This window comes from Haemaphysalis longicornis, unplaced genomic scaffold (genome assembly GCF_048455015.1).
Source record: "Haemaphysalis longicornis isolate Haplotype H1 unplaced genomic scaffold, Haemaphysalis longicornis Haplotype H1 scaffold_5, whole genome shotgun sequence".
NCBI lineage: Eukaryota > Metazoa > Arthropoda > Arachnida > Ixodida > Ixodidae > Haemaphysalis > Haemaphysalis longicornis.
The window spans coordinates 3396041-3422727 of record NW_027526385.1 but is presented as its reverse complement, the minus strand read 5'-3'; the positions used below and the strand labels follow the sequence as shown (position 1 = coordinate 3422727).

At 49.2% G+C, this 26687-nt stretch overlaps 2 protein-coding genes across 5 annotated transcripts in view; one reads left to right on the top strand and one right to left on the bottom strand.

The window, feature by feature from the left end:
* LOC144137812 (kinetochore protein NDC80 homolog) overlaps positions 1-8973 on the bottom strand; it is a 34128-nt gene extending 25155 nt beyond the window's left edge. Inside the window, exons 1-5 of one of the 2 annotated variants that reach the window (XM_077669814.1) lie at positions 8896-8973; positions 7273-7464; positions 6519-6645; positions 2780-2866; positions 1102-1290 (exon numbers count right to left, since the gene is read on the bottom strand). In XM_077669814.1, coding sequence (XP_077525940.1) covers positions 1102-1290; positions 2780-2866; positions 6519-6645; positions 7273-7454 — 585 coding nt within the window. In that variant the 5' untranslated portion in view covers positions 7455-7464; positions 8896-8973. Of the gene's footprint in view, positions 1-1101; positions 1291-2779; positions 2867-6518; positions 6646-7272; positions 7465-8111; positions 8742-8895 lie in introns of those variants that run through there. The other variant, XM_077669813.1, reaches the window with a different exon arrangement.
* A 294-nt stretch (positions 8974-9267) lies between these two features.
* The window catches only part of LOC144137810 (putative helicase with zinc finger domain), a 68766-nt gene continuing 51346 nt past the window's right edge, over positions 9268-26687 (top strand). Inside the window, exons 1-8 of one of the 3 annotated variants that reach the window (XM_077669811.1) lie at positions 9268-9400; positions 9459-9567; positions 13630-13728; positions 17723-17909; positions 19241-19376; positions 19822-20004; positions 24978-25145; positions 25974-26185. In XM_077669811.1, the coding sequence (XP_077525937.1) occupies positions 13719-13728; positions 17723-17909; positions 19241-19376; positions 19822-20004; positions 24978-25145; positions 25974-26185 (896 nt within the window). In that variant the 5' untranslated portion in view covers positions 9268-9400; positions 9459-9567; positions 13630-13718. Of the gene's footprint in view, positions 9401-9458; positions 9568-13629; positions 13729-15524; positions 15743-17722; positions 17910-19240; positions 19377-19821; positions 20005-24977; positions 25146-25973; positions 26186-26687 lie in introns of those variants that run through there. The other 2 variants (XM_077669809.1, XM_077669810.1) reach the window with 2 other exon arrangements.

Sequence of the window (26687 nt, the reverse complement as noted above, 5' to 3'; positions counted from 1 at the left end):
GCGCTTCGCTACTCCGGTATGCCATGGGTGAGTCGAACCATCTCGATCGCTAGCGTTCTTTAATGCCTCGCTCCCAGTGTTACTGTTATGGCCTACGATTAGTCTGTATGCAGTATATTTGATTTGCACTTTGCAATAAATGCTGTCATTGATGTTTTGCCCTCGCCGCCTCCTGCCTTTGTCTCCGCAAACAACGGACCCGTCCACAGCCGGCGCTGCTCGCAAGGCATGTTTGCTGAGCGCGATGGCTGCAGGGTGGGAAATCACTAGTGTGTGAAATGTAGAGCCCCACAAACTCTGCCAAGCATCTGATGAAGGTTGGTTTCATCTTTTGTCGCATTGGGCAATCACTGATCACTGAGTAATCACGTCGAGTTTCAAATAACATTTGCCACACAGCATGTAAAGAATCAATTCACGATACTATACAATCTATCACTGCGAATAGCTGCACCAAATTGGTCAATTCATTAACTCATCAGCAGTGCTACAATAACTGTCTCACTGGTCTATCCTTATAAACCTATAATTGCACGTCTTTGCATTCAGTACTAAACCACAGTTCATATTCCGCTGTATAAGAAATTCTAAATCCTTCAAAGTTGAAATTCTATATCACCCAAAGTTGAAATAATGGTTTGATGAACCAAGACTACAACTCGGCTATGCAAACTGCTGTAGTGGGGATGGCTACAAATTACTAGAGGCTACCCCGGCACTTTCAAGATGCTCAGAAATATCTGTGCACACAGGCACTTTCATTCCTTGCCTTCACCAGATGGACAGCCCCCGTGGGAAGGCATTGAACAGACGGGTTCATGCTTAGCAGTGCAAAGCCTTCGCCACTGAAGAAACTGTAGTGCACAATGCAATGACAGTGAACTATGACATACCAGCTGTCTAACCTTCCGTTCGTTCCTTTATTACGACTCTTAAACTACATTTTGATGCATCACAAATCAATCCACAGCCCAAGGTGGCACAATGCACCAGCTTGTTGCTAAAACCAATAGCAACTCGCACGTTTCGGGACCGACACCAGTGCCCGCAAAGCGGCCCCTCCCTCCACTTCTGCCGTTGAGAGAGAGATGGGGAGCGCACCTTGACAGCGTCGGCCAGCCAGGTGATGATGGCCAGGGCCTTGTGGGGCTGGGAGCCAATGCCGGCCAGCGTGCTCTTCTGGAGCGGGTACGGGTAGCGGAGGAGGCGCAGCCGCTCAAACACCGCATCCTCCGTGCGCACACCCTTGGCCCCCAGCTGGAACGAGGGCTCCAGGAACCGCACCAGGAACTGCACAGCCACACGGGGGGGGCACTCTCTCGGTTGGGCTGCCTTAAACAGACACCCTCCCACCCCTTCCAAAAGAGACTCGAGAGAAGAGCGAAAGCTTTCTCACATCAGAACCTTCGTTAAAAGTGCGTCCCACCTTCGCTGAACGTGCATCCAATCAATTGTCAAACTTTCAAAGACCCAAATCACAAAGACGAACCGATGCGACGATTTCTTGCGCACTAAGGTTACGCATCTACAAACCATCTAAATAAATACCAATAAGTGGTTTACGAGGTCGAGGCATACTATTGCACTCTTTCACGATCGATGAGTGTACCGACTTACCATGAACCGTTCTTATCCCTCCCGAATTTCAAGTAATCGCAGTGTCGCAATGGAAGCCCCCTTTCACACACACGCTGTGTGTCTTGAGATTGTTGCGTACGGGAAGGCCGACCCGAGCTGAGCTCCGACATACGTTTGGTAGCGTGGTGAAGTGAGTGGTCAACCAATGTTGCTGCCTCAAAGAAGCCCAGAAGCCGCAGGCAAAACGTAACTTGTTTACTTCGTAGAGAGAGATGAGCCGAAGCCAAAGTACAATGCCCCGACGGGTGAGGTCACAGTATAGGACTCGAGCATTGACTCACTGCTCGAACAGGAATGAACTACAGCGCTTGGGGGGGGGGGGGGGGGTCTCATTTATTTTATACCCAAAGCGCCAATGGTCAAAACAAGCGTTCCCTCTAGATTATGCACCCAACACGAACAGCACAGACACGCACAACACTTTTTCAAGAGTTCGTGAGCAGTCGGCAGTAGCGGCGCACGCCGAGTCCGAGAGAGGGGAGAGAGGAGGTCTCCGCAGCGGACGCGGCGCTTCTGTGTCCTTCGGACAAGTCTCGGCGTGTTGCGTCGGCACGCCACCGAAGTTTGATAACGCTGATAACGAGGCGCCACCGATCCAGACACGTCGCAGCTTGTTTGAATTGTCGGCTGCAAGTGTGAGTCACCGACAGGGAGGCCTGCTCGAAAGGCACACGTAGTGGAGGCTTCGCCGCACAGCCGAGGAGTATTGAACGAAGCACAGCAGCGGGCTGATTCGTAACAAGATTTTATCGAAGCTTTTCACTCAACCAACTGGTGTATGGGGAAATGCATTAGTTTTGTGACACGAAACCATCGGTCTCACTGAGAAAGCTGGGTGGTCGCTGCAAGGCACCAACAAACGAGTGCTCAGCATTTGCTTGGTTTTGTTCACTGCAGGGTAGTCATGCAAGACCCACACTTGCGTTCACGCACTCACATGTGCGCTGGGCAATTTCTTGGCATTTTTAACTGCTGACATGAAAAATTACGATTTGCTGAACAGCTTCACCGTTAAAAACGCCGAAAAGCGTCAGGTGCACTGGTACGGCACAGAGAAAGACTCACTACCCTACACTAGACGCACAGGTCCCCAGCCCATCATTTTCTCGAAGGGGGAAGCATGAAAGAACAGTGCACCCACCGTGAACACATTCTCGAACTCTCGTGCTGACATGCGGCCGAGGAGCTGGGGTGTCGTGTGGTGCGGATAGGCGTGGTCCTTCAGGAACTGAAACAATACGCGTCCACGGGATTAGGACTCCACAGTCCACAGCCGATGCGAGGGTATGAAATAGGGTTTATTACGATGGAGCAAAACACAGCGCAAGCACTATAAGAGACCAATTTCAGGTTGTAGAAGTGCATGAAGTTTGTGAAACTTTGCTACGTCCCATGAATGCAGTTGATGCAAGTCGTAGATAGGACTAGTGGCCGATGCAGGGTGCTAGTTGAACAGTTAAAAGAGTAAGAAGAGCATCGGCAGCCCAACGAACACAACGGCAAACGGCACGACAGCGAATGATATGGCACAATGCAAGCTGCTGGGTATGACCTATCCCTTTCATTCTTAGATTTGCATACAATAATGTGCACATGTGTGCATACAACAGTTCTCTTCAAATTACTTTTTTCGGAGCCAGTGCCCATTCCATTTTCACCCTCAGTTTTGGCGCTGCTTTAAATCCTATCATCTTGAGCCTATCTAAAGAATGCACGAATAACAGCATGTCCCAAGAAACTGCTGCAAAGTATAGAAAACACGAACCCAGAAGGAATTAGCTAGCCACCATAAGATGATTCGGACCGCTAAAGCATACAGCACCACAAAGTATTTACAGTATTTCGTACAATGAAAAGGATGGCTGACTCTTGCTGCTATTCGCCCCGAGCGCGAACAGAGTCGGCCCCTGGCGGCGGCGGGACGAACCGCTCTTAGTGTGGATGGCGCTCTCGCGTCGTCTGCTTTTTCATGTTGCGTGCGGCGCAAGACGCGTGCTGCACACGACAAAACAACCAATATGTGTGCTCGTTTGGCAGTAAGCAAGGACATAGTTACCTCTGCTTGCGCATTTCCTCTAGAAACGCAATAATCAGCGGCCGTTGTGGATTAATGCGCTGGTTTAATTCCACGAAACATCTTCGCCCTGCTCACCGCTTGAGTGTGAAACGTGTTTTAAACATTGTTTCCAGACATTGCACTTTTCTTATTGTTGAGTGCAGTCGTCTGCCGTTTCGGGAACGTCGAAGGGTGGTTTTTGAAGCCTGCGTGGTGATTATTTAAAGGATGAAAGTTTAGTACGCGAAACGGGTAAGAAGCGACAAGACCTGTGCATACGCGTGCAAATTCCACACCCTTGTAAAATTGCGCCGTGTCCTTATAGAAAGAAGAAACAAACAAAAGCATTTACACTGCACACGACCCGTGCGCTATCGCCCATACATTACCGGACACGTATTTTACACCCGCAAGCGCCTGTGTGATCGTGTCCTTCCCGTACCTTTTCTAAAATAAAAACCATTTTTGGACAGTCGTTTATACTGAGGAGGAAGAATAAACATTTTTCAACTGTATCGAGTTGCTAATTTTACGTATTATTTAAAATACGTTTCTATGGATGCGCAAGAGTATTTACGGGGGGATTTTTCGGTAAAATTAAGCAGTTGTGAGTTCTGTCATGTGGCATTTCGTGTGACGTTTTCATATATATCATTTTCAAATCCGACATGAATCACCTTGTCCAGAAACGTGTCTCACTCAGCATAACCAAATGCCTAATATGGTCACGTCTTAACCTCTTAAGGTGGACCTAAGTTTAAAGAAAGAGGAGGAAACGCGTAATATAATGCACATTGTTGCCCACATGTGTGAGGGGTGTGTGCCATGACTCGCTGTTTTTTTTATTATTTTATCCACAATGCTTGCTTTCAATACAATTTTGAAAAAGGCGAGCCACAATTCCTGGACAATCCCGGACCAGGGGGGGCTAATCAGTTTTGAAAATACGTACTGCTTTTTCACCGCTACAGAACACGACGCCTAGTGTAGTTTCGATTGTAAGTAATACTGATAATCATAGTTTGGCTTTTCGCGTTACATGCGTTCTCTTCTCGCTGCTCTTGCAACGTTGGAAGGACACCCCCCCCCCCCCCCTTTCTGAAAAAAAAACTAAATGCACAGAATTTAATTTTTTAACCAATCCTCAAGAATTAAATGCCAAGACAAATGCGATATTCAGTTTACAAAACAAAATAGTTACCGGGAACCCGTTGCGCTGATTCGCAATGGGAAGTAAAAAGGAAATGTTTTACTACATCTGCAACAACGCAACTTCATTTATTGCCATCTTTAGGGTTCGTAAGCGACCTTATGCAAGAATGCAAACACATCTCGCTGTTGCAGGCACCTGTTAGATTTTAAAAGGAACGCAAATGGTCCTCAGAGCAGCCGTAACAGAAAAATTCTGCTCACTGTGAGGTCCCAGAAGTTTGGTTTGCACACTGTAAACCTGCTTGGCACTTTGCGGAAACCTAGCTAAACATGAGACGTTGATTGTACTGCGTGCATTGGCAACTAAAGTCGCAAGTTCACTTGCGACGAAAGCTGTAAATAAGTGATCCGAAACCGTTATTCATCAAACCTTCCTTCAGAGTCGCTAAAATTTCATTTAAAAGACCCGTTAGAGCGGGTACATTTATATCTTTCCGCTGATCAAAATTCAGTAATTTTATATTGCCTTTTGAACACAAAAAAAATATCGTAAGCTCTTAGAAGGAATTTCGGGGCAGTTAAGCAGTGTTACCACTTCAGGGCATCCCACAAATGCAAGAATGCGTCATGCATGCTACCAGTGAAAGCGATTGAGATTGCCGTTGTAAACTGAATTTCAGAGATCGAGGCTTCCTGATTTGTTTCTATTTATGCTTTTATTGAAGGCTCAAAGCCATAGTCTGGAAAGATCGAGCTTGCTACGAGCTACAGCGTACAAGTTCATTGTCAGAATTACAGCCATTCTGAGATTCTTGACGAGTCGTCGCTTTTTTTGGCGTAGTAATGAAAACTGACTGCCGCTTCCATGCTATACATTGAACGTTGAGGAACCGAACTACAGCATAACACTCTTGTTTGCACCTTTCGTGCGCAGATACGGCGGGAAAAAGGCACGAAGCACGCCCACAGTGTGCATTCTTACGGCCGCTCAGCGGAGCATCCACACTAGCAGCGCGACGCTGTCGCCACCTACATGTCGAGCTCGCGGCGAATAGTCCCAAAGAAATGCTTTGCATTAACCTCAATGAACACATTGGGGCGACTTCAGATTTTCTTCAAAGTACATATATGCATGTTCAATTGTAATGCGCCACAGTAGCAGTGGGATAGAAGCCAAGCACACTTGCATAAGAAAAAGAACAGCAATGGCCAGCCAGTTAGACCCACAAGACTAAATTTCGCACCTTTTACCATGATAAATGATTTTATTAAGGCAATTGCAGATGGTCCATGACATTTTTCTCACAGTCTGGATTGTAGTGTTCTCTGCAACACAAAACCACTTGCGAATAAATAATAAAATAACCGCCACCTGTTGCAATGGAGTAGATAATTAGACCACCTCAAGAATACACAAAGCTTGCCTTCATCAGTGTAGTTCAACTTGCAAGCGAGGGGTCGGTGCAGGAACACTACTAGCAAACAACCTCACCAGCTTGTTCAAGCAGCTGGAAACCTCCAAGGCAGGTCTAATAGCGCGAACTTTTTTTTCTTTGTCTTAGCTGGACTGCTGCTATATTAACCTTTTAACATTCATGGTTACTAGGACTAAAGTTCCTTTTCCGCAACTTTCTTCCCGGCACACTGTAGTAACTAGCAATTCGCGACTCACCGAGTAGAGCTGCTCCACGCTCTCCGCCAGGTATGCCTTGTCTGTGAACGGCCTTGCGTCTTTTATACTTGCAGGCCGCTGAGCACTTTGGCTGAGGCGAACGTCCATGAAGCTCAGACTTGATGACCTGATTCGAAAGAAGAATGCCAAATCACCAGAATGGGATAGTTTGAACGTTGAAATTACAACTTAACATCAACCACCACAACTTGGGGGAAAATAGGTGCCACCATGTTTGCGTGATTCATAGCAAAGCATGTCAAAATCGGGAATATTCACTGGGAATTTTACAGTCATTGTTATTCCCAGCACCTGCTGCTAGATACCAATATAAAGTTTCAGCAATTCCATTCAGCCAGCTGCCTGTACTGGCCTCGGCTACGTCCGCCGTACATTTTTTTGGTATCGGGTATGTGCGAAGTATCACTAGTTTCTGGGATTGGCGTACGTCCGACGTACCTTTAGATTCTGGGATCGGCGTACGTCCGACGTATCTTTAGCCGCTGGAGTCGGCGTACGTCCGACATACCTTTAGACACAGCGTACAAACAATGCCTAAGCGCTGCCAGATTGGTTAAACTTTAGCAGCGCTCCTGTCTCATTCACGAGACCCGGTTACTACCCAAAACAACTTTCTTTTCAGGAAACTCAAGTGACAGACAAGAATTCCTCACAAGCTTAGAAAGAGTTAACACAAGGCTGTGAGCGGGCATTGAAGAGCCAAACGGTGGTGTGCGACGCGAGATTTACGTACCGTCTCGAACCTGCGCCAGCAGCCGGGGTCCACGCAGAACGCACGGACGTTCGACTGCTGCGAGCCGTCAGAGGCCCCATGGAGGGCCTGGCGTCCGCCGAAGAGCTGCGGCGAGGAATCTGCGAGCCAGGTGTCGCGAGGCTCTTCTGCGAAGTCGAGGGCTTAGACTGCCTATGGTCCATGCTGCGGGATCTGGAAGGAACGTTTTTTTCCGCCCAAAATGGCAGGGTATGGTCACGGACTGACTACACGGACACTAGAACCGACCACAAAAGCAATAAATGAGGGGCCAGATACGACGCAGATGGGATACGGCCCGTTCGTCACATGGCGTTTCGTAATAGGCCGTTTGGTTACATAGGATCATTCGTCATAGGCCGGTTCGTAATAGGCCGTTTGGTCACATAGGATCATTCGTCATAGGCCAATTTGTCACTTAGGAAAGTTCGCCACAGGTGCACAAAATGAATGTCCACGTGTTTTTGTTTTCGACTCGAAAGAGAGAAGCGAGGCACAGGTTTAGTTAGATTTTTTTTTTACTTTGGGCGGTACATCTATCAAAGCTCAACAAAGAATGCAAGCCAGAGTGGGAAAGTAGGGTGACGTGTTCGGATAAGATTATAGATACGAGTTGAACAACCGAAGACAGAAAAGTGAGACAGGGACGAAGCCCAACAAAGTTCTTGGAAGGCGGGACAGGCGTCTGTCTGGTTCTAAGTGATCCCGTAATAGGGAAAGTGGTAGCACCGACCTCCTCGTTCTTGGAAATTTCACATGAGCCATTTCGTGTCACTTATTAGTGGTTCAACACAAGTGGTGCAACTAATTATTTGATGTACCTTCCCCCCGTAGCCATCTGCGCATGCGCGGGGCGCCGGTCCGCCATTCCGGGTTGTAGCTCTCGGGCAAAATAATATATTAACAAAAGAGCGCCCCTCAGCTAGCTGCTTGGGGAGCGGATATGCACGTTTTTATATCCTCCTTTCGGACAGTTCGACTGAGTTCTTATGTGCACACAAAAAGGCTTGCCAAGGAAAGGGGCAAAAATGACCACGCTGTGAGCACTTGGCTACCAGTGAGGGAGCAACGAAAATGAAAAAAAAAACAGTGAAGAAAAAGGAGTGCTACGGCCACTGCAAATTAGTCACGCGAGCGTGCGCCTGCTACCGTGACATTCATGTGAAAGGCAAGGGGGACGGGTGGGAGCGGTATGGACTGCAGGACCAGGATAATTCGTGCACAGGTTCCCTGAAAGCCAAACATTTTTTGGGGCGTGCCTTACTGCCAGTTTAGGATCGCCGTGGCGGCCGCTAAAAGGACCGGTACGGCGAAAAGGTGTGTAAAGTAGTTATTGTCATGCCTCATCACCAGTTACTCTAAAAAATGCCAGAAATTTTGCTTTTGCGTTCCTGTGACGAACTTTTCTAAGTGACAAACTGGCCTATGACGAATGATCCTATGTGACCAAACGGCCTATTACGAACCGGCCTATGACGAATGATCCTATGTGACCAAACAACCTATTACGAACCGGCCTATGACGAAACGCCATGTGACGAACGGGCCTACACCCGACGCAGATAGTAGACAACACCAAATAATAGAATACAAAGACTTGCCGACCTTACTGCTGCTGCGACAATTCGAAAATTACGCGTGCACGCTTCGCGCGTTTTATTTTACGAGTACGCTGGTCACATGGCCAGCATGCTGGCGCCCTCCGCCGCGTAACCAGCTAACCCTAAATATAAAAAAATAGAGGGTATGTCGCGTGTTCTAGGCGCTGCCTAAAAATAAATTTGGTCGAGATGAAATTTGAGTGCTGTTGGCCTTTAACTCTTTATAAGTTGTGCTTGTGACAAATTGTAGTTTTGTTTCTCTCTTAGCCAACTTTTGATTTTTTATTCTAGCCGACAGCAGCCAGTTCGCAATACAGTCGGAAAGCATGCTGGGAAGGAACAAAAACAAGAGCTCGAGCCTCGCGCTCTATGACTCTATGCAGTTTCATTGGCGAATGGTGGCGGTTGTTGCGGTCTTTGTATTGCGCACCGTTTGTTTTTTTGGCGGTTTCATGTGGTGCAAGCTTGACCTGTTGATTCTTACTGCGTGTACAAATTGTTGCAACAGGGTAAACCGCCGCCCGTTGTCAGTGAGTCGCCACTGACACTTGATCCCGTACATTGCAGTCAGTGTCGGCCACTTCGAGCAGCGGGCGATAAACATTTCCTGCCGTGCTACGGACAGCCCGGATGTGAATTGAAGTCCCCGCGTCGTCAGCTTCGGCTGTTCACTAGGGTGAGCTTGGAATACCTGCATCGTTTCTACTCCGCCTGAAGTCAACCATGCTAACCTGGAAAACGGCGCGCACGCGTGGTGCATTGTCACATTTGCTGTCTTTTTTTTTTCACTGCGTCTGCAGTTTTCTTGATGATTGCGATGAATGCGCGCATACCGAATCGGTGACAGTGTGTTTCAAGTGAGCCGGGACCACGTGCGGGTCAGTTGCCGCTTGTCAGCTTGTTTTTTTTTTTTTTTTTTTGGTGGAAGGGGGGGGGGGGTGCATAGTTCCGGATTCCGCTTTTACCGCTCTATGCAAGCATTCCAGTCGCACAGAGGTCCACGTTTTTATTCGTCAGACCCTCTGCACGTTGATGTGGTGCCTGTATTCGCAAAGTGAAGTGGCGGCGTGCGGTTGACACTTCCGGGGCGGCGGGGGCTGACAATCCGTGCGATAAACACTTCTGCGCGCCCAGCTTTTGCATTTGATTCCGCCCTTGCCACGTAGCCCTCTACCGCGAAGGCCGTCACACGCGCCCTACTGGTGTATTTACAATGGACGAAGTCTTGCACGCCTTAGCGGTGTCGAGCCTGCCGCGGAAAAGCCCGTTCCTGCATACCTTACGAGCGACAAAAGCGAGCGATATCGGCCGCTTTCCTGGCCGGCATCGTGAAAAGCGCCCCGAGGCGATTACAACGATCGGTCGCCAACCACCTTAGTCGCCGCCGCCGATGCTGCATCGGAACAGAGGCTAACGTCGCATTAATTCCAAGCTACATGTTCAATTGTTGTCTGCGATAAATGTACTGAGCAGTACATCTAGGGTTGCCGGCCCGACCGGTTTTTTTAAAGGGACCCTGCAACACTTATCATCGAGTACTAGGAATGTATTTTGGGGTAAAGTCTATTGTCCCAGCAATATCCTCCCGCAAGAATTATGAAAATCCGTTCGCTATCACCGAAACTACGCGCGATGAGAAATCGCGCATAATCGTTCCCTCTCAACTCGACCGCGGCCAACGCGACGAAAGCTGCGCGCTCTCTCCCGGAGAGGGGGCCGGCTCGCGGCGTTCTCTTCGGCGGCCTTCGATATATCACAGGCCGGGAAGTTTTCTCCGCAACGTGGAGGGGCCTATTTCCGGTCCGGTGCCACAAAAAAGCAGGCGCGCTCGGGCGGGTAGGGCGTTTTTGAAGCAATAAACGTTTGTTGTCGAGTGTTCCTGTTGAAAGGTAAGTATTGAGCTCATCACTCAAACTCCGCGCGCACTCAAAACACAAAAGAAACGGCAAAACTGTGCCTACAGGTTCAGGCATAGAAGAGGCTCGTACACAGCGCTGACGACAGCGGAAATGGGTGAAATTAGCCGCGAAGTTGACGAGTGACAGCCGATTGGACAGCCATGGCCTCAGTGACGTCGCTTAGGTCATGCCAGGGGTGCATAATGAGGAGAACTGAAGAGAGTGCGGTTGGTTTTTCTGCGTCTTTCACAGCGATTTGCGCGCTCACTGCTTCACGTGCATGTGTAATATTTGGCTCAGGTATACCTGGCAGTGTAATCTAAACGTCACGCAGGTTTACTTGGACTGCTCAAAGAGTTGCAGGGTCCCTTTAAACAGCGGGCCGGTTGCCGGTCCATACTTAAAACCAGCCGTCATGGGCTGGTTTTTTGGCCCTCGTGCCGTGATTATGTTCCTTTTGGCGTTTAAAAACGTCAATTCAACAAACTAAGACAATAAATATTTGTCGAGAAGCTGCGCAAAGATGCGTGCAGAGAAAACATGCGGGCGAGAGCACTTCCTGAGATAGAGGGGTACCTAAGGGTGGAAGAAAACAACGTAATGCTGCCGCCGTGGTCAGCAGTTGTGCTTGCTTTTCAGTGAAGCACATACAGAGCAATAACCAAGCTCTCAATCACTTTCAGTACAAAGGTTATGTTGATTCTTCTCTAAGAAAAGGCTACAATAAATGGCACTGCATCTCAAAAACATGGTGTCTTTTTTCAACACAAATTAAACATTTTATATATGATGCCTCCCCCCCCCCACTCCACTTGAAGGGCCGTTTTCTTGGGGAAGGGCAGGGGGGGGGGGGGAAGGTGGAAACTCTAGTACATACACATCTGTTGGGTTTTTGGCGAAGCTTTTTTTGCAAGCCATTTTTGTATGACTGTAGGCAGACGCTGACAGCACACACAGCTGCGAAAAGAGCACCCCAATCAAACGTACGGCCATGAACCTAAGTTTACATACCACAGGAGAGACGTTGAAAGGAAACGCCTGTGTGTTTAAGATTTTGACTCGCGTTAAACATCTCCAGGTGTTCAAAATTAATCCGGAGCCCTCCACTATGGCACACCTCATCGCCTGTGTAGCATCGGCACGTTAAACCTCATAATCGGTCAGTCAAAAATCCCAGGCGAGGCAGGCACAGCGTCTCACTGCTGCATGCATGCAACACATCTCAAAGAGTAACAAAAAAACGACATTTCTCCCATGGTAGCCGATTGTAAAAAACACGCAGGCACTTATCCGGCATGCTTGAATCATCAGGCTCGGAAAGAAGCAGCACACGTGGTGAGGCACGCTGAAACGGCTGTAACAGAATCTTGGCAGCATTCAAAAAGACTACCAATTAAGGGTTCGGAAAAGTTTCCGAGCACTACAGTTCTTGAATGACGTACCCTGGTGACACATGCAGGCCCAGGTTGGCATGTTGGAGGCAAACAGGGGAACACCTGCAACCATCAGTGCAGATCACTTTTGGCTATAAAAGAAATGAGCCGGTTGCTTTGGGGTTAGAGCATTGCAGTGGTTCTATGGGGCAAGGAAGGGAGGAGGTATGCAAAAGGTAATAGTAAATTTTCACCACAAGGTTTTAGATTTTCTCAGTAAAATGGGGTATTTCTACCAAACGACTTTCTCTAAATTTATTGCCCGATGTCAGTGGTGCATGCAGTACCAAATGCAAATTTTTAATGTGCCTGTTGAACCTTTATCTTGCAAAACCGGACTTACAAATTTCTCAAATTCAGAAAAAGAATTTTAATGATCTCACATTTTCCTGTAGGCGTAATGCTTTCACAATGTTGCAGGGTTCCCGATTTAATGAACAAATTTCTGAATGCCAATGACTTTGTTCAGTAGGGGTTTGACTGTACTTACCGTAATTACCCGATTCTAACGTGCACCCGATTTTCCCAGCAAAAAATGAAAAAACTTGCACTTCCGATTGTAACGCGCTTGGAACTTTGTGAGCAAGAAAAACGAATGCGAGAGAAACGGGCGATTTATTTCTCGAAGTAATGTTACTCATCTCACTCCTCGTCGCTCTCCGCTGACCACAACATCTCGTTCTTGGTGGCGTCAAGCGCGTTCGCGATGCCACACTTCATAACGGACGTTCAACCATGGTCGATGGGATCGTGGCCCACGCCTCGCACGCCCATCCTGCGAGCTTCTCCAGAGGCGCACGCTTCAGCCGACCGCTCGTTTTGAACGCGTGAGAGTCGTTGCTGCCACTACTGTTATCGAGCGCGCAAGTGGAACGATTTGACGGTTTGTGTGAACGCCGATAAAAGAGCCTAGGCGCCTATGCTTCCTGCGTCCGAAAAATCGTTGCTAAAAGCTTTGCCGCCATCTAGAGATGGCGATGGGCGGGACGAAATTTCCGTTGTTTCGACAGTTTCGGTTTCGTATCCGATTCTAATGCGCATGCGATTTTTCGGCCTATTTTTCCGGAAAAAAAGTGCTTGTTAGAATCGGGTAATTACGGTACCTCAAACCCACCAAATCCGTAACTTGGTGTAACCTTTTGTGTTGGTTTATTCCGTGCTGATAGTAGCTACGCCCGGCAACAAAGTGAAGCTCCACAACCTTTCTCATCCTATCGGGGCTTATGGAAAGGAGCTCCACATACCACTCTTTGGTTGGTGTTGTCGAATTTGCAGTGCTTGACAGTGCTGTGTACTCTGTAGCTCCTTACCACTGTCCAGGGCATTGTCCAGATACCATTCACCCTCCTTCACACGTGCAGTATCAAAGTCTAATCTTGCCTGCTGCTGTTATCGTTTGCTTCACAGTGGCCTTTGAGCGACCATGCTGCCCTGAATAGACCCTGCAATGTCTGATCAGCATTTTTAGGGGGAGAGGACGAGGAAGGGGCGCCAGGATGTCTTGGGGTGAGTGTTTGAAGGGTCGCGATCCTTTTTCTTTTTTGAAGACAGTGCTTACAAACGGATTCTAAAAACACTTTCTTGCTGACATGAGGGTGGAAGGTGTTCTTATTTTTATGAAATAACCGAGGGCGAATTACGAGTGGGCTGCTTGTATGCTCAGTAATGCCTGCCAAAACTGGTGTTGTGTCCATAACTCAAGGTTCTTTTATTTTGTTCTTTTTCCCCCGAGTAGGTTGAAAATTCGCATGTGCCACGTCATTACCAATTTCTTGCTGCACTCTGTGGTTAAAAAAATGTGACAGAAGGAAGGGAGATAAAGAGAGAAAGACCAGTACCCTTTTTTTGCAGCATTTGTCTATTCGCTGTGTCTGGTGTGGCATCCAACAGTACAACAAGCACTCCATTGTAGTGACATCCATAGGAGTTTCTCAAAATGCCTGCCTGGCGCTACTTTGCTCTCCCTAACCTAACGAATAGAAAGTAGTCTTTTAAAACACTGAAAACTAACCGAAACCATCAGGGTTATGATTGAAACTGAAACTTCAAAAAAGAAAAAAAAAGCTGCCATATGCCGGTTTTGAACAAGTCAAGTTGGCACATCTACACCACTAGAGGAGACGCTGTCAACCCGACCAGCCTAGCCTTAAAAATTTTAATGTTGTGGACAGCACTCTACTCATGCCTTCAGCGCTGGGCTAAGGCACCGTTGGACAACAGTCTAGGCACTGCCTCGTTTATTTGTCTTGTGGCTTAATGACGTTTAGATTGGAATTGTTCATCTGTGCTTCTAACATGGTGTGTCATAAAGACGGCTCTTGATGGGAGAAAGAAAAGAGCACAACAACAAGAGCACTGTTTACATACAGCGGTATAGTGCTGTAGTTTTTCCGTCTTTGTCCTGTCAAGTTCGCACCGTTCCGTCATTATGCTTCCATAACAAGGGGTCCAGCTCGGTGTGGCCCTTCACAAAAGTTACAAGCATGAATTTGTTTCACAGACGCATAGTGGAGGCGTGTTTGTTGGCTTGTGATGAAAGGTCTTCATGAAGTGATGACTCCTTTGCAATGGAAACCACTGCATGGGGCTGAACTGGCAAAAAAATGTGGAAGTTGGCATGTGGGGATCGCTGTCAGTTGGTCATTGAGGTTCCTTGCAGGCTAATAAAGGGTTGAATTTACGCATCGAATCTTTAGCTTAACAAACCTTCATTGAAAAAACCCACCTGTGATAGGTTCAAAAAATATGCCAAGGCCACTCCAGTCAGTATTTTTTTTATTTAGAAAAATGTCAGCCCTACAATTGTAGGTTTCCTAGGGCTGAGAGAGAGAAAGAGAATGTTTTAAACACTATATATGCAAGGCAAAGTTTTGCCTTTTGGCAGATGGCACAGGTCTCACATTTGGGGGGTGTGTTGTAAGGGATAAGGGAAAAATTGAGGAATGAGGAGAATAAGTTGTTCGTATGAAAGTTGAAAAGGTTTCCTACAATGCATTTTCTTGAGGGTGCAAGTATACAATGGGAATTCAGCTGTAAATCTCATGCTTGTTGCAGCCTATATTCAAGCGGGACAATTTTTCCGAGCTGCTGGGAGCAGATGGATTTCTAGGCACTTCGAACGACGTGATTTGACTTCACTTCGCTGTTTTAATCCTGCATTCCTCAACCTTTTATCGGCGTTTTGTAAGCAAGACCAAAGATAATTCAGTGTGCAGGTACTGGCTTATCTTTGGGCAGGTCCGTCATTTCCCGAGCAGGCCTCGATACGTCGTTGCCATGGTGTTTGCCTTTTTATTTAGGTGCGCACGAACCAGATATGCGGCAGCGGGCAGGAAGGGTTCACGTCCGCTTGCATTGTGTCAAGGGGCTGATAAGGCATGCCGACGGTAGCCTTGAACACTCCCAACTTTAAAAAAGCACAGCTGTGCTAATGTAGGGAGAGGATTCACTGCACACAGCTACTGAGAGGGACCCCGGATGTCTGACTCAAAGTGCAACCTGAAAGGTGAAGGCCAAGATGGTATGGCAGAGATATTGGAGAAAGCTGCTTTCCTTATCTCACTTTTCCTTCTTGCATTGTATTTAGCAGTTGAATTGAAAATCAGGCAAGTTAAGGTTTACTTCAGGCGCTGTCCAACTTAATTCGCATTTATTTGCATAGGTACTCCAACCAACGGCACCTGAGGGTGCCCCCACACCTTGTGCAAGTTAGAAATTGTAGATCTGCGCTTATTGTTGGTGGACTTGATGGATTCCTTGTAAGCTTCACAAGTTGTTTGCTTAGAGGGGCCTTCTTTGGTTGCAGCCAACTGAGGGCCAGAAACTTCTCCTCAGGAATTTTCGAGAGGTGGGGAGGGGGCCAAGTTTGGGAATTTCAAATTTTCATCACAAATATTGAACAACTCGCATCAAATACTGGGCATTGTTGCGCTGCTGCGGGGTGAAAAGTGGATGCTCTTAAAATGTGAAAGTGATAAGCACCAGCTTGGCCTTCGAGTTTTGCACGCAGCTAGCAATCTGAGACTTCAGGGCCACTTGTTCAGGCTCCTTTTCACGTAACCAGATGGCAGGAGGTTTGGCCCAGGCTGCTGCTGGCATTGCTTTCGCACAACGGCCGTTTGTAGCCTATCAGGCGCGCATTTCGAACAGGTCGGGCGGCGGGGAGAACCCTGGGTTAGGTGCATCCAAGGATGACTGAAAGCAAGTTGAAATAGCCCGGGAAAAATCTGTAGGGGCTTCCATTTTGTTCCGAACTGGTCTTTCTGAGACTCTTGCAAGCAAGGGCCGATGTTTTCAAAAGGTTGTGAACAAAAGATGTGCCCGAACAAGTGTGACCTCTGTGAGCAAACTTTGCCGCTGAAAGTGCTGAGGCGAATCGTGTCGGGGGAGGGAAAGGCTGCCTGTGAAGTGTATAATCTCACAAAAAAATGCACAGAAAGTGATGCTCGAGCTAGTAGAGATGAGTGAGAAGTGGGATGTAACAGTCTTTTCGTGGGAGGCTGGCGAGACATTGTCATAAGTCAGTGGCGGTTCATAGCCCACGGAGTTGTGTGCTAATATTTACTAGAGGGAAATCTGTCGCTTGCCGTGATGGGTGCCACCTCCTCTTGTTCTTGGCCTGGCTTGCAACTTGCCCCCTTGTTGGGTGGCCCATGACAGAGGCAGCAGCATGGCAACATCATTTTTTTTGTTGTTGTTTGTTTGTTCAGGGTGCAATTTCTGGCTGCGAAGTTTCTTGTTAGCTAAACTCTAACAACATTAAAATAATTTTAAGCAGCGTTGTACAAACAATAATTGCGGTCTTCACAGGCAATCTTAAAGCTTGTTGGCGAGTCATGTCACGTAATGGTGGAGTGCTTCTCTGCAATACATGACAGCCTGTTCACTGTAGTGTAGCTCTCCTGGACACTGGTGCCAGGTTTGTATTTATTGGCATAAAACTTCACGCCGTAGCGGTGGCTTAATCCTTTGGCCTTTCCTTGTGCCGTTGAAACAATCATCATGGTCATCCTTTGGCCTTGTTTTGTCTGTTTCATGCCAAGATGTCAGCTGTGCACACTCGTGCAAGGCTGCAGCTGACGTCAACCAGCGAGGGCAGAGAGGGCACCCACATCAGTTAACGAGGGGAGAGAACACGTTTGCTGGTCGTGTCCTTCCATGCCCCCATGTGGTCTGCTTGTGCGAGCTGGGAATCTCAAGTCGGCAAGCAACCTGATGCGTTGCGGGACTGGTGACTGTGCTGTGTAGAGCTGCTGATTGAGCAGTAAACCCCCTTTTTTCCCGTTGCGGTTACGTATTGGATATAACTTACTGAGGGTAAGCTGTGAATAAACGCCGACTCGTTCCTGTCGCAGTAAGCTTTTCGTGTTCATGTTCAGCTTTTCACTGGTGTGGTGCTCTGCAAAGGGAAGTTGGTGCGATGCCTGTCACAGGTGTTGCATCTTCACGGAGGTTCACACTTGACGTGCCCTCTCAGACCTCTCGATTTCTCGCTTCCCAGCCGACAACACGCTGTCGGACTACTACTGCGAGTTCTGTGGGGAGAGCTTCGACAGTGACAAGGACTTCCGCAACCACTGCAACTCCCCCGAGCACCGCTCGGTGCTCGTGTCGGATGGCGGCCGCGCCTGGAAGCACCGGCCGCCGCCTCGTGGCGTCCCCAAGGACGAGCTCTGCATCTGTCAGGGGTGAGCGCTGGGCTGGCCAGGAAATGGGAGTCGTGGGTGGCAATGTCCCATAGAAAGATTTTGTCGTAGAATGCAGTAGTGTATTCCTTCCCAGAAATTTATCTGCACACATGTACACTATGTTGTAACGCTGTTATCGTATCTACCAGCTGCTTTTCTCAGGTGGTGGGGGCCATCTTGATCACTAAGGCAAGAGTAAGGGCTGTTTCCTCTTGCACATGAAACAGCATTGGAGGTGACTCCGCAGTAGCATGGAATAACCCGACAGTATATTTTCTCAGGATGGGTGTCACGATGTACACTTGTCTCCTGTCATTGGATATTGCCTTCGTTTCAATTCGTACATATACGGGAAAAGCCCTGCTACTCTTGTCTTTATTAAAAATTAATCAAGGTACGATAAGTGCAACATAGTATGTTTATTTTCTTAGCTAACGAAGGTGCTACCAGCAGCCTGCTTATTGCTTCTATGATTTTTACAGTATTGTGTGTGCTGAAAATTTGTTCATGCCGTGTCAGTGGGAAGAGGGGTGTGTCCACGTGTCCATTCCCCGTTTGAGGTCACAACCCCAACAGGAGGCGGTCTCTCGGCCTTCAGCCAAGTGTCTGGGCTAATTCCGCCGCTAGTGCCACATCCTCCCCTGGTGAGCGTAGGGAAACATTAGTGTGGGGTAATTGCCATAGCAATGCCGCTGCCTTGTTGGCCTTGAAAGTGTGTTACAATTGTCATGACAACCACGTGAGGAGGCGCAGCGTATGGGGGAGAAGGGGGAAACGTTATTCCAGCAGGTGGTCAGAGAAGCACGGAGGGCACCAGCCTAAGGCTGGTGGTGACTTTGGGGGCTCTTTTGACCAGGGCTTCTTGTGTAGTTCGGTTGGAGCGCCTTCCTCCACTGCTTCCTGCTGGTGATTAGAGGGAAGGGGTCTTGGGGGCACTCCCGTACTGACGAAGGGGATTCTGTTTGCAAGGGCCGCCAAATAGAGGTGATGTTCTCGCCCTCTAGGGGCGTTTGATTCTGCCCCCTGGCCACCGCCGCCTCCATTGGGCCCAACTGGCGCGCAGCAAACGCAGCCAGGCCAGTGTACCTTGCTTGGGCAGTAAAGGCGCCAGCTCAAGTTTCACTTGAACACTTTATTCATGCTGAGTACACAACATGTGGCGAGAAATGCTGATGCACAATATACAGTATACACACACAGTCGGTCATCCACAATGTAACCGCGAGGTAAGTGTGGCGGGTTGATTCTTGGGCGTTCGCATGCCAGGCGCTCTCTGCTTGTGGTGCGAGGAACGAACTTCAGAGCCGCTCTTCTTGTTTCGCCTCCCCCAGCCACCGGACGTACGGCCAGTGCCGGCTGGGAGACCAGTGTTGCGAAGCTCATGGGGATGATGAACTGGAGGAGTGGAGGGAGCGCCTCGACTACCGCAGGGACCGCGTCACCAGGGCCCAGGAGAAGCACCTCGAGGTGGCACCCGCCTTCTTCCTCCTCCTTTGGCGAGAGTTCTTCAATGCACACCGGTTGTGCGACACTTCACTTTGGCAGGCTCCTCTGCAGCTGAGGGGGATAAAAGCTGAGCTTTTCTAAACATTTGCCTAACAACACAACTTCATAGAGCCAAGCTTGCTTAGGAAACACTAAACTAAGTCATGTTTGATATCGTTCCCACAGTTTTTCCTTTTGTGACTGACTGCAGCAGCTGCGAGTTCTTGAGTGCTCCTTGAACCTTCGGTCCGCGGATGACAGGTTGGCCAACTTGCCCCAGCGCAGGGGGCCAGTTTTTGATGTGTGGAGCCTGTGGGGAGTCCCGCAACTGGTGCATGCTCAGTGGCTCTGCTTGCTGTAACGTCCCACGTCCCCCCCAGGCTGGAGCTTTTCCTCTGGCGTGAGTGTTGGTGGTCGTCCTGCCCAGGGCTACCAGGAGTATGCGTCCCAGCTGCTGTGGCGCTACTCGGAGGCCAAGGACCCGGCCGCCATGCAGCGCATCATGACCGAGTCGCTGCCGGGCCTGCGGCTGAGCTGCCAGCAGCCGCTCAAGCGCACCGTCAGCTCCAAGGAGACCCAACTGCTCTGGGACTTCGAGCTGCACACCATCGTGAGCGCCTGTTTTATAAGCCGGTCCCGGGGATTTCTTGGAAGGCAGGAAGGGTTTTAGAAAAGGGGGGGGGCAATGACAAGCCACAATACTTGGCTGATTGGCCGCTAGCCTGCCCAGGATCGGTGGCTTCATTGTTACCGTCATCCTTGTCGGTGTTTCACCCATACAGTGCGTCAACTTTGGTTGCCCGCTTTAGAACTGCTACAGCATCATGGGGAAAGCCATTTCTGCTGAAAGTACAGCTGCAAGTGACATCTCGAGACTGACTTCTCTGTATCAGATCACCGATATAACTGTCTTTTTGATATTCTTCGAATTCAGCATATCTGAGTTTGACTGGTCATTTGCATTGATAGCCCAGGCAAGGGCAGAGCTGGCTAGCTAGGGTTCATATTCACCGTAGAGTGCTATGAGGACAACAAGCGCAAAGGCAATAAAACCGCCTAGAATCATAAAGCAGCTTTGCAAACAGGCACTGCTTGCCATTTTCAGCCGATTTTTGGGGTTAGGGATTATTACTGTCAGAGTGCGAACCTGATGATTGAAGATCATTTGCTGGTTCACCATTCATGCCCTGATAGCAAAAAACAAACAAGTAATTACGAGTGGCACGCATTCTTTGTTGGTAGCAGTGACGCGCGATGACCACGCCCCTTTTTCACACCCAGGTAATTCAAAAGCGTGTCAAAAATCACGTTTCCGTTGCAAAACTGAAAACAAAACCTGGAAAGCTCTAAGCAAGTAATGAAAAACCTTTGTAAACAGTGCTTAAAAACTACACTTTTTGCTGAACTTCGCAAACGGCGCTTCCTACTTTGCACTTCTTTCAACGTCTATGCAAATTAAAGAAAAGCACAAACAGACTTTTTTTTTTTTTTTTCACAAATAAGACGAAAGCACTACAGCTAACTAAATCGAGACGTTTCCACGCAACGCTTCTCGGACCAGGTTCATACGTTACAGGCGATCTCAGCACCGCCGTCTACGGAGCCTTCCATTGTTTTTTTCATACGCTTGCAGTGCGTATTTCGTTGAGGTAAAGGGTCTCCAAGCATTGTGGCACGAGACAAAAAGACGTTGGGGCAGAATCACAGTCACTAATGGCAGGGGAAATGCACCAGAATTGAAAATACTGTGGCGGAGAACGCGAGCCTGCAAAAGCAAAACGGAAAGAAAAAAAGCGGCTCGACTTGAGTGCGCGTGCTCCTGCCAATCAGCGGCTCGAAAACGACCTTCGGAAAATCGACGGTGCCGTTCGTTCCCCTCAGGTGTCGCTATTTTGAGATAGTGCGAAATACACACAGAGAAAGCAGCTACAAAGCGAGCCCAAGATGGCCGCCACCGGCTGTCTGCTTCGAGTGTAGCGCGCGCACGTAGTCATGAAGATCAAGCATTTTTAGCCGCGTTTTGGGCATTTTAAGGCTCCCGCTGTCTTTTCAAAGTCGGTTTTGACATTCTTCCCCATCAAATTCAGCAATGAAACTTTTAGAGTACGTGCTTGAAGGTATAAAGACTTCAAAAATGTGTTTTTCGCAAAATGCATTTTTTCGTGATTTTTTATCATAACAGACCCGCATCCCCCCTTTAACTCGCAATCGAGATATGAAGTACATTGGCTTCTATGGACGTTCGCTTTGGATCTGAAAATATTTCGTTTCCGCAGGAATTTCGTACTTGTAAGATTTCATTATCGTGGGCTTTGACTGTAGCTCATATACCATATTTACTCGCGTAGTCCTGGCACTCGCGTAATGCTCCCACCCGTAATGTGAGCTGCCAAAACTTGGATTTTTTGTTTCCTCACATAACCCTCGCACCCCCAAAATTGCAACGGCAAAAGTCGTCTGCTCGCAAAACCCACATGATGCACGCCCTCGCACCACCCCATCTGGCGGAACGCAGGGTGTATCCAGGCACACCAGGTGCATGGCAGCCTAGCGCCATCTCCCAAACGCCACTTACACCGTTATTGAACCAGTTTCGAGTGCGCTCTACTAGGCAGCGTTTGCGCAGCGTCCGGTTGTCCTTTCATTGGAGGGGCAGCAGTCGAGAGCTCACTTTCCGCCATTTCGAAAAGTCTTTTGTCGCTTCGTTCTGTGCTGGTTTCAGAGCCGCTTCGCCATGGGGCATTACACCCGTTATTCAGCCACTTTCAAGCTGAAAGCTATCGAATACTATAGAGTGCGGCAACTGCGCCGCAAGCAGGCCCCTAGGTGTCTACAAGTTCAGCGTGCGCTACTGGAGACAGCCGAATGAGGAACTGAAGGCGACCAACAAGAAGCGCAAAGTTACAAGAGCTGTGCACTGAGCTGGCTGTCATTCCAGGTGACTTAAACTTTTATGCTCCAGCCTTTGAACGTGTTTTGAACAAGCCGTTCAAAAATAATGTTCGAAGGCTGTACACGGTGTGGATTGTAAGCCCGCTCTGTTGCCGGCCGGCAAGATAAGGAGACCGTCGATGGAGATGCTGTGCAGTTGGCTATCGGAACCACGCGGAATGATTGCCACAGACATCGTCGTCAAGAGCTTCAAGAACACTGGCACATCGAATGCCCTGGATGCGACTGAAGGCCACTCAGTGTGGGATGTAGTCGAGGCCTCTGAAGGCGACGTGGAATCCAGAGGGGATGACGAGGCAACGGTCAGCGATTTTAGCCGCACTGACTCGGGCCGGGACGGTTCCTATTTGGGTACCCAGCTGCCAAACGCGGGGTGGTGAAGGTGGGCGATGGCTGGCTGCAACGGGCTGCAATGAATAAAGTTTTGTGCTTCGGGCCTGTGTCGACCCTGTACTTTTATTACAATGGTAAGTCTTGCTTGGAAATGTCTTTATTATGTACCATCCCATTCAAATGTCATTTAAGCTTGTTTTAAACCCCTCGAAATTTTTTCCCCCGCATAATTGTCGCACCCCCTAACTTCTCACTGATTTTTCCGGAGAAAAAGTGCGAGGATTACGCGAGTAAATGCGGTAGTGTATCAGGGTGTCTAGCGACCGGGAAAACCGGGAAAACCGGGAAAAGTCAGGGAATTTTGACCCACCGGGAAAAGTCAGGAAATTGTCAGGGAATCTTTCAATCAAGTAGTACCAGTCAGGGAAAACCACTTCGGTGCCTGTCCACACAGTTTTAGAATAGGGTAAACCAGTGTTGGAGGACCCCGAGAAGTTACCGAACGCAACACGTTCGCGCGCGACGAAGGTGTGAACAGCGTGAAATGTTTTCTGGTTTTTTTGCAAGCAAAAATGCGCCGCGCATGCCTGAGACGCGCTGACGCCGCCGCGGAAACCACCCGCACGGTGCGTGCCGAGCGGCAGGCGCCGGCAACATGGCGGCAGCGCCGGCCGCGGAGTAGTGCAGTAGCTCCAACGACCGCTTTTAACCGCTTTTTAAAATGCTACTTAAGGCACAAACGCACTTGCTTGTGCAGGAAAGGAGCCACCGCAGGCACGAAATCGTCGACGCGGCCGTGAAAATACCGTGCACGAATCGCGTGCAGGAACTCGCCGTGCAGTTCACGCAGCTCGCAGCTGGCTTAGGTTGCTGGGTGCACTTGTTCTGTGGTGCACTTGCGCAGAGGGACGATATAGTTGATATAGTGGTGCCCAAATCGCACGCACTAGGCGCTTTTTTTTTCAGCGAATTTTAAAAGGCAGCGCTTTTTGGGAGCTAATCTTGCAAGAACTTCTTTCTTGTGACATCAGGAGCCAGAGTTACATAATCAAAAAGGAACATGACATGGTTTAGCGTGAACTGCATGGGGCGTTTTCTGCTCGCGAAAACGCGCCGCGCAAGTCACAGGCGCGCTGACGGTGTCGCAGAACCACCCGCACGCTGCGCGCGGGGCTGCCGGCGGCGGCACCATGGTGGCGACTTCGACCGCGAAGTGGTGACGGGAGTTCGAGCGACCGCTTCTAAGCGCTCTCTGAAATGCCGCACAAGACACGCACGAATTTGCTTGTGAGGTAAAGGAGCTTATAATGTGGGCGATAAACGGTACTATAAAACATCATACGCGCCGCTAGTGAAAGTGCCCATGCAATACCTGCCGGGGTGGTAAGCCTAAACATCTCTGGCGGAGCCAGCCGGCTGTCTCAAGAGCTTCGAAACTGCCACCATGAGGCGTGCGGCTCCCCATTGGCGCAAGTCGTCAGGCTCCTCCCACTGCCGCGCGCGACGCGCGTCATTTTCTCAGCGAGGCAGAATTCGCTGCTGCGTGCACGAATCGTCGACGCGGGCATCAAAAAATCGCACGCGCAACACCGACGCGCCCGAATCGCGTGCAAAAACGTACCATGTGGTTCACGTTGCGTGTCGATCCAGGACAATAAAAAAAAGCAAAAGGTGCTCGCTGAAGCGCTACTTGAAGCTTCTACCCCGCAAGATGAAATAAACTCTCTGAAGCCGTAACTGAACAAACAAACTGGAGTTAATCAAAGTGCATTTTGAGAGTTCGGGCACTTGCAACAAATGTGTTTTTCACAATGATAGAATGTGTTCTACGCTTTTTATATGCTGCATGGACCATTTCCACAGAATGGCGCCTGTTGTATAGGTCAGGGAATTTCATTTAAAATTGTCATGGAAAACATGGAAAAGTCAGGGAAATTGAATTAGGCAATTTGCTAGACACCCTGTGTATCACTCCACCAAAGTGACAGACCAGGATGTCAATGGGTGCACATGCGTTTTGAAACGGGATCGGGCTTAGTGCGACCACCGTCTCCTTTTTCACACCTAGTTCTTTTGTCGTCACTGCAGGAATGTATGCACAGATTAAGCCCGAAGAACAATGGAAACGACTCTTGTCACATTCGAGATACTCGCAGTAGCACACCCTGAGCAGTGCCGAGGAACAGCCGGCTGTGGTGATGGGCAACTCGCGCGTTGTTGTGCCCGAGCGTAGCGGCAGTTGCGTGGGCGACGGCCCAGTGCTGGGGCTCTTCGCGTGAGCCCTGTGGCCGTGCGCAGACGCCCCTGCAGCGGCTGGTGCTGCTGCGGGACACCTTCCGGAGCCACTTCCAGCTGCGGCGGGTGCGCATCTCCGTCTTCAACTACGTGCTGCCCGAGGGATGCCAGGAGTGGATCAACACGCTCAAGCGCTCCGAGGACAAGAAGGTGCTCGTCTACCTCGTGCAGGTGAGAACGGGGCTGGAGTCGGCCCGCTCTCTGCTTCCTGCTCTCTGGAACTTCACCGAGGGAATAAATAGCACCACTACGTAGTGGTGGCCCCGTAATGCACAGGGATTTGGTGAGATTCCTGAAGTTCTCGGTGCTTGGGAAAACCTTTCCCCCGTGAATTCCTTTCTCTTTATTTTCTGCTATACCTGGCTCGAATGACTTTCCGCAAAGCGCATTTAAGGAGAGTGTCGAGTGATTACACATATTTTGTCAAAGTTAGTGCTACTCTTTCAATTCTTGTATGCGCATATATTGTTTGTAATGTAATCGTGTATAGAGCTTCTTTTTTTTTCCCTCCCCCAGTAGAGACCTTAGTTTATACGTAGTGTTGATTGCCCTGTGAGTCCTCCCTCACTTGTGCCTATGTCCAATTTTTCTTTCGGGCTTCTTTACCAAGTAGTCGTAACCAGTGGCTCATGCAGCTTTCCATTCTGGCAGTGACTTTGTCAGTCATCGGTGGCAAGTCTCAGACTTCAGGAGACATCCTTTCCGATTCAGACGTGCTTATGGCATGGCTTTCATAACAGCGTTTGCAGTGTGCCGCTCTTTCATCTGAAAGGTTAGCAGCACAGTGTTTGCACACTCGAGTGAAAGCACCATGTGGGAGGCTGAACCCAAGGTCAATATCAATGCAGAGAAAATGGCAAGTGGCTTGATTCATGTAATGGTTGTGCGTACCCAGGTGCTCGTGGTTGAGAGCTGTGTCGCTCGTGGTGGGAGTGGGGGCGTGGTGCAGAAGCCACCTCCTCTGCTGACCCCACGTGCCCCGTTTACCTCTCCTCCCAGGTGGCCTTCCAGGCGTCCATGTACGCCACGTTTGTCCAGACGCTGGCCTTCGACTTTGGCGGGGAGCCCGTGCTGATGCGCAACTTCAGCGTGGACACGGTGCCCCCGGACATGCTGAGCGACATTGAGCGCAACCGCCGGGTCATCCTCATGGGGCACGAGCGCTGGAGCCCTGCCACGGTGGACCTCGTGCCTTTCGCCGAGGGCCGCAGGTCAGGGACTTGTCACGACACTCTTCTTCTTTTTTCTTTTTGCGCCTCCCGTTTGTGCAGTGTTCTCTCGTAAGCATGAAGGCTTGGTTTATTTGTGGGGCTGAGAAGAGTTGGTCGCACCACAAACTGCTTCATGAACCACGCCAGTGGCAACACAGTGTAGTCAATGCTGTCTCGGCGTCCTCAATTTTAGGGCTTACCTATCTCATAAGTGTGCTTGGCTATACAGTGGAACCTCATTGTTGCGTTCCCGAATCATACGGTTTCCCGGTTACTACGCTTTCAATTGCGAACGCTAAAAATTTAAGAAATTTTATCCAAGTACGACCGGATGATACGTTTTACGGTGAACAAAGAACATGCTTACGTGTGTGTGGACCGAGCCTCAGCGTGCACAGCACATAAAGCAGGTGCCGATCGGCGGTCAGGCCGCCCGGTTCACCGTGGCAGCTTTCCTGCAGTGCTGGGCTTGGTAACGCGGCTGCCTGCAGCCAACGTCGCC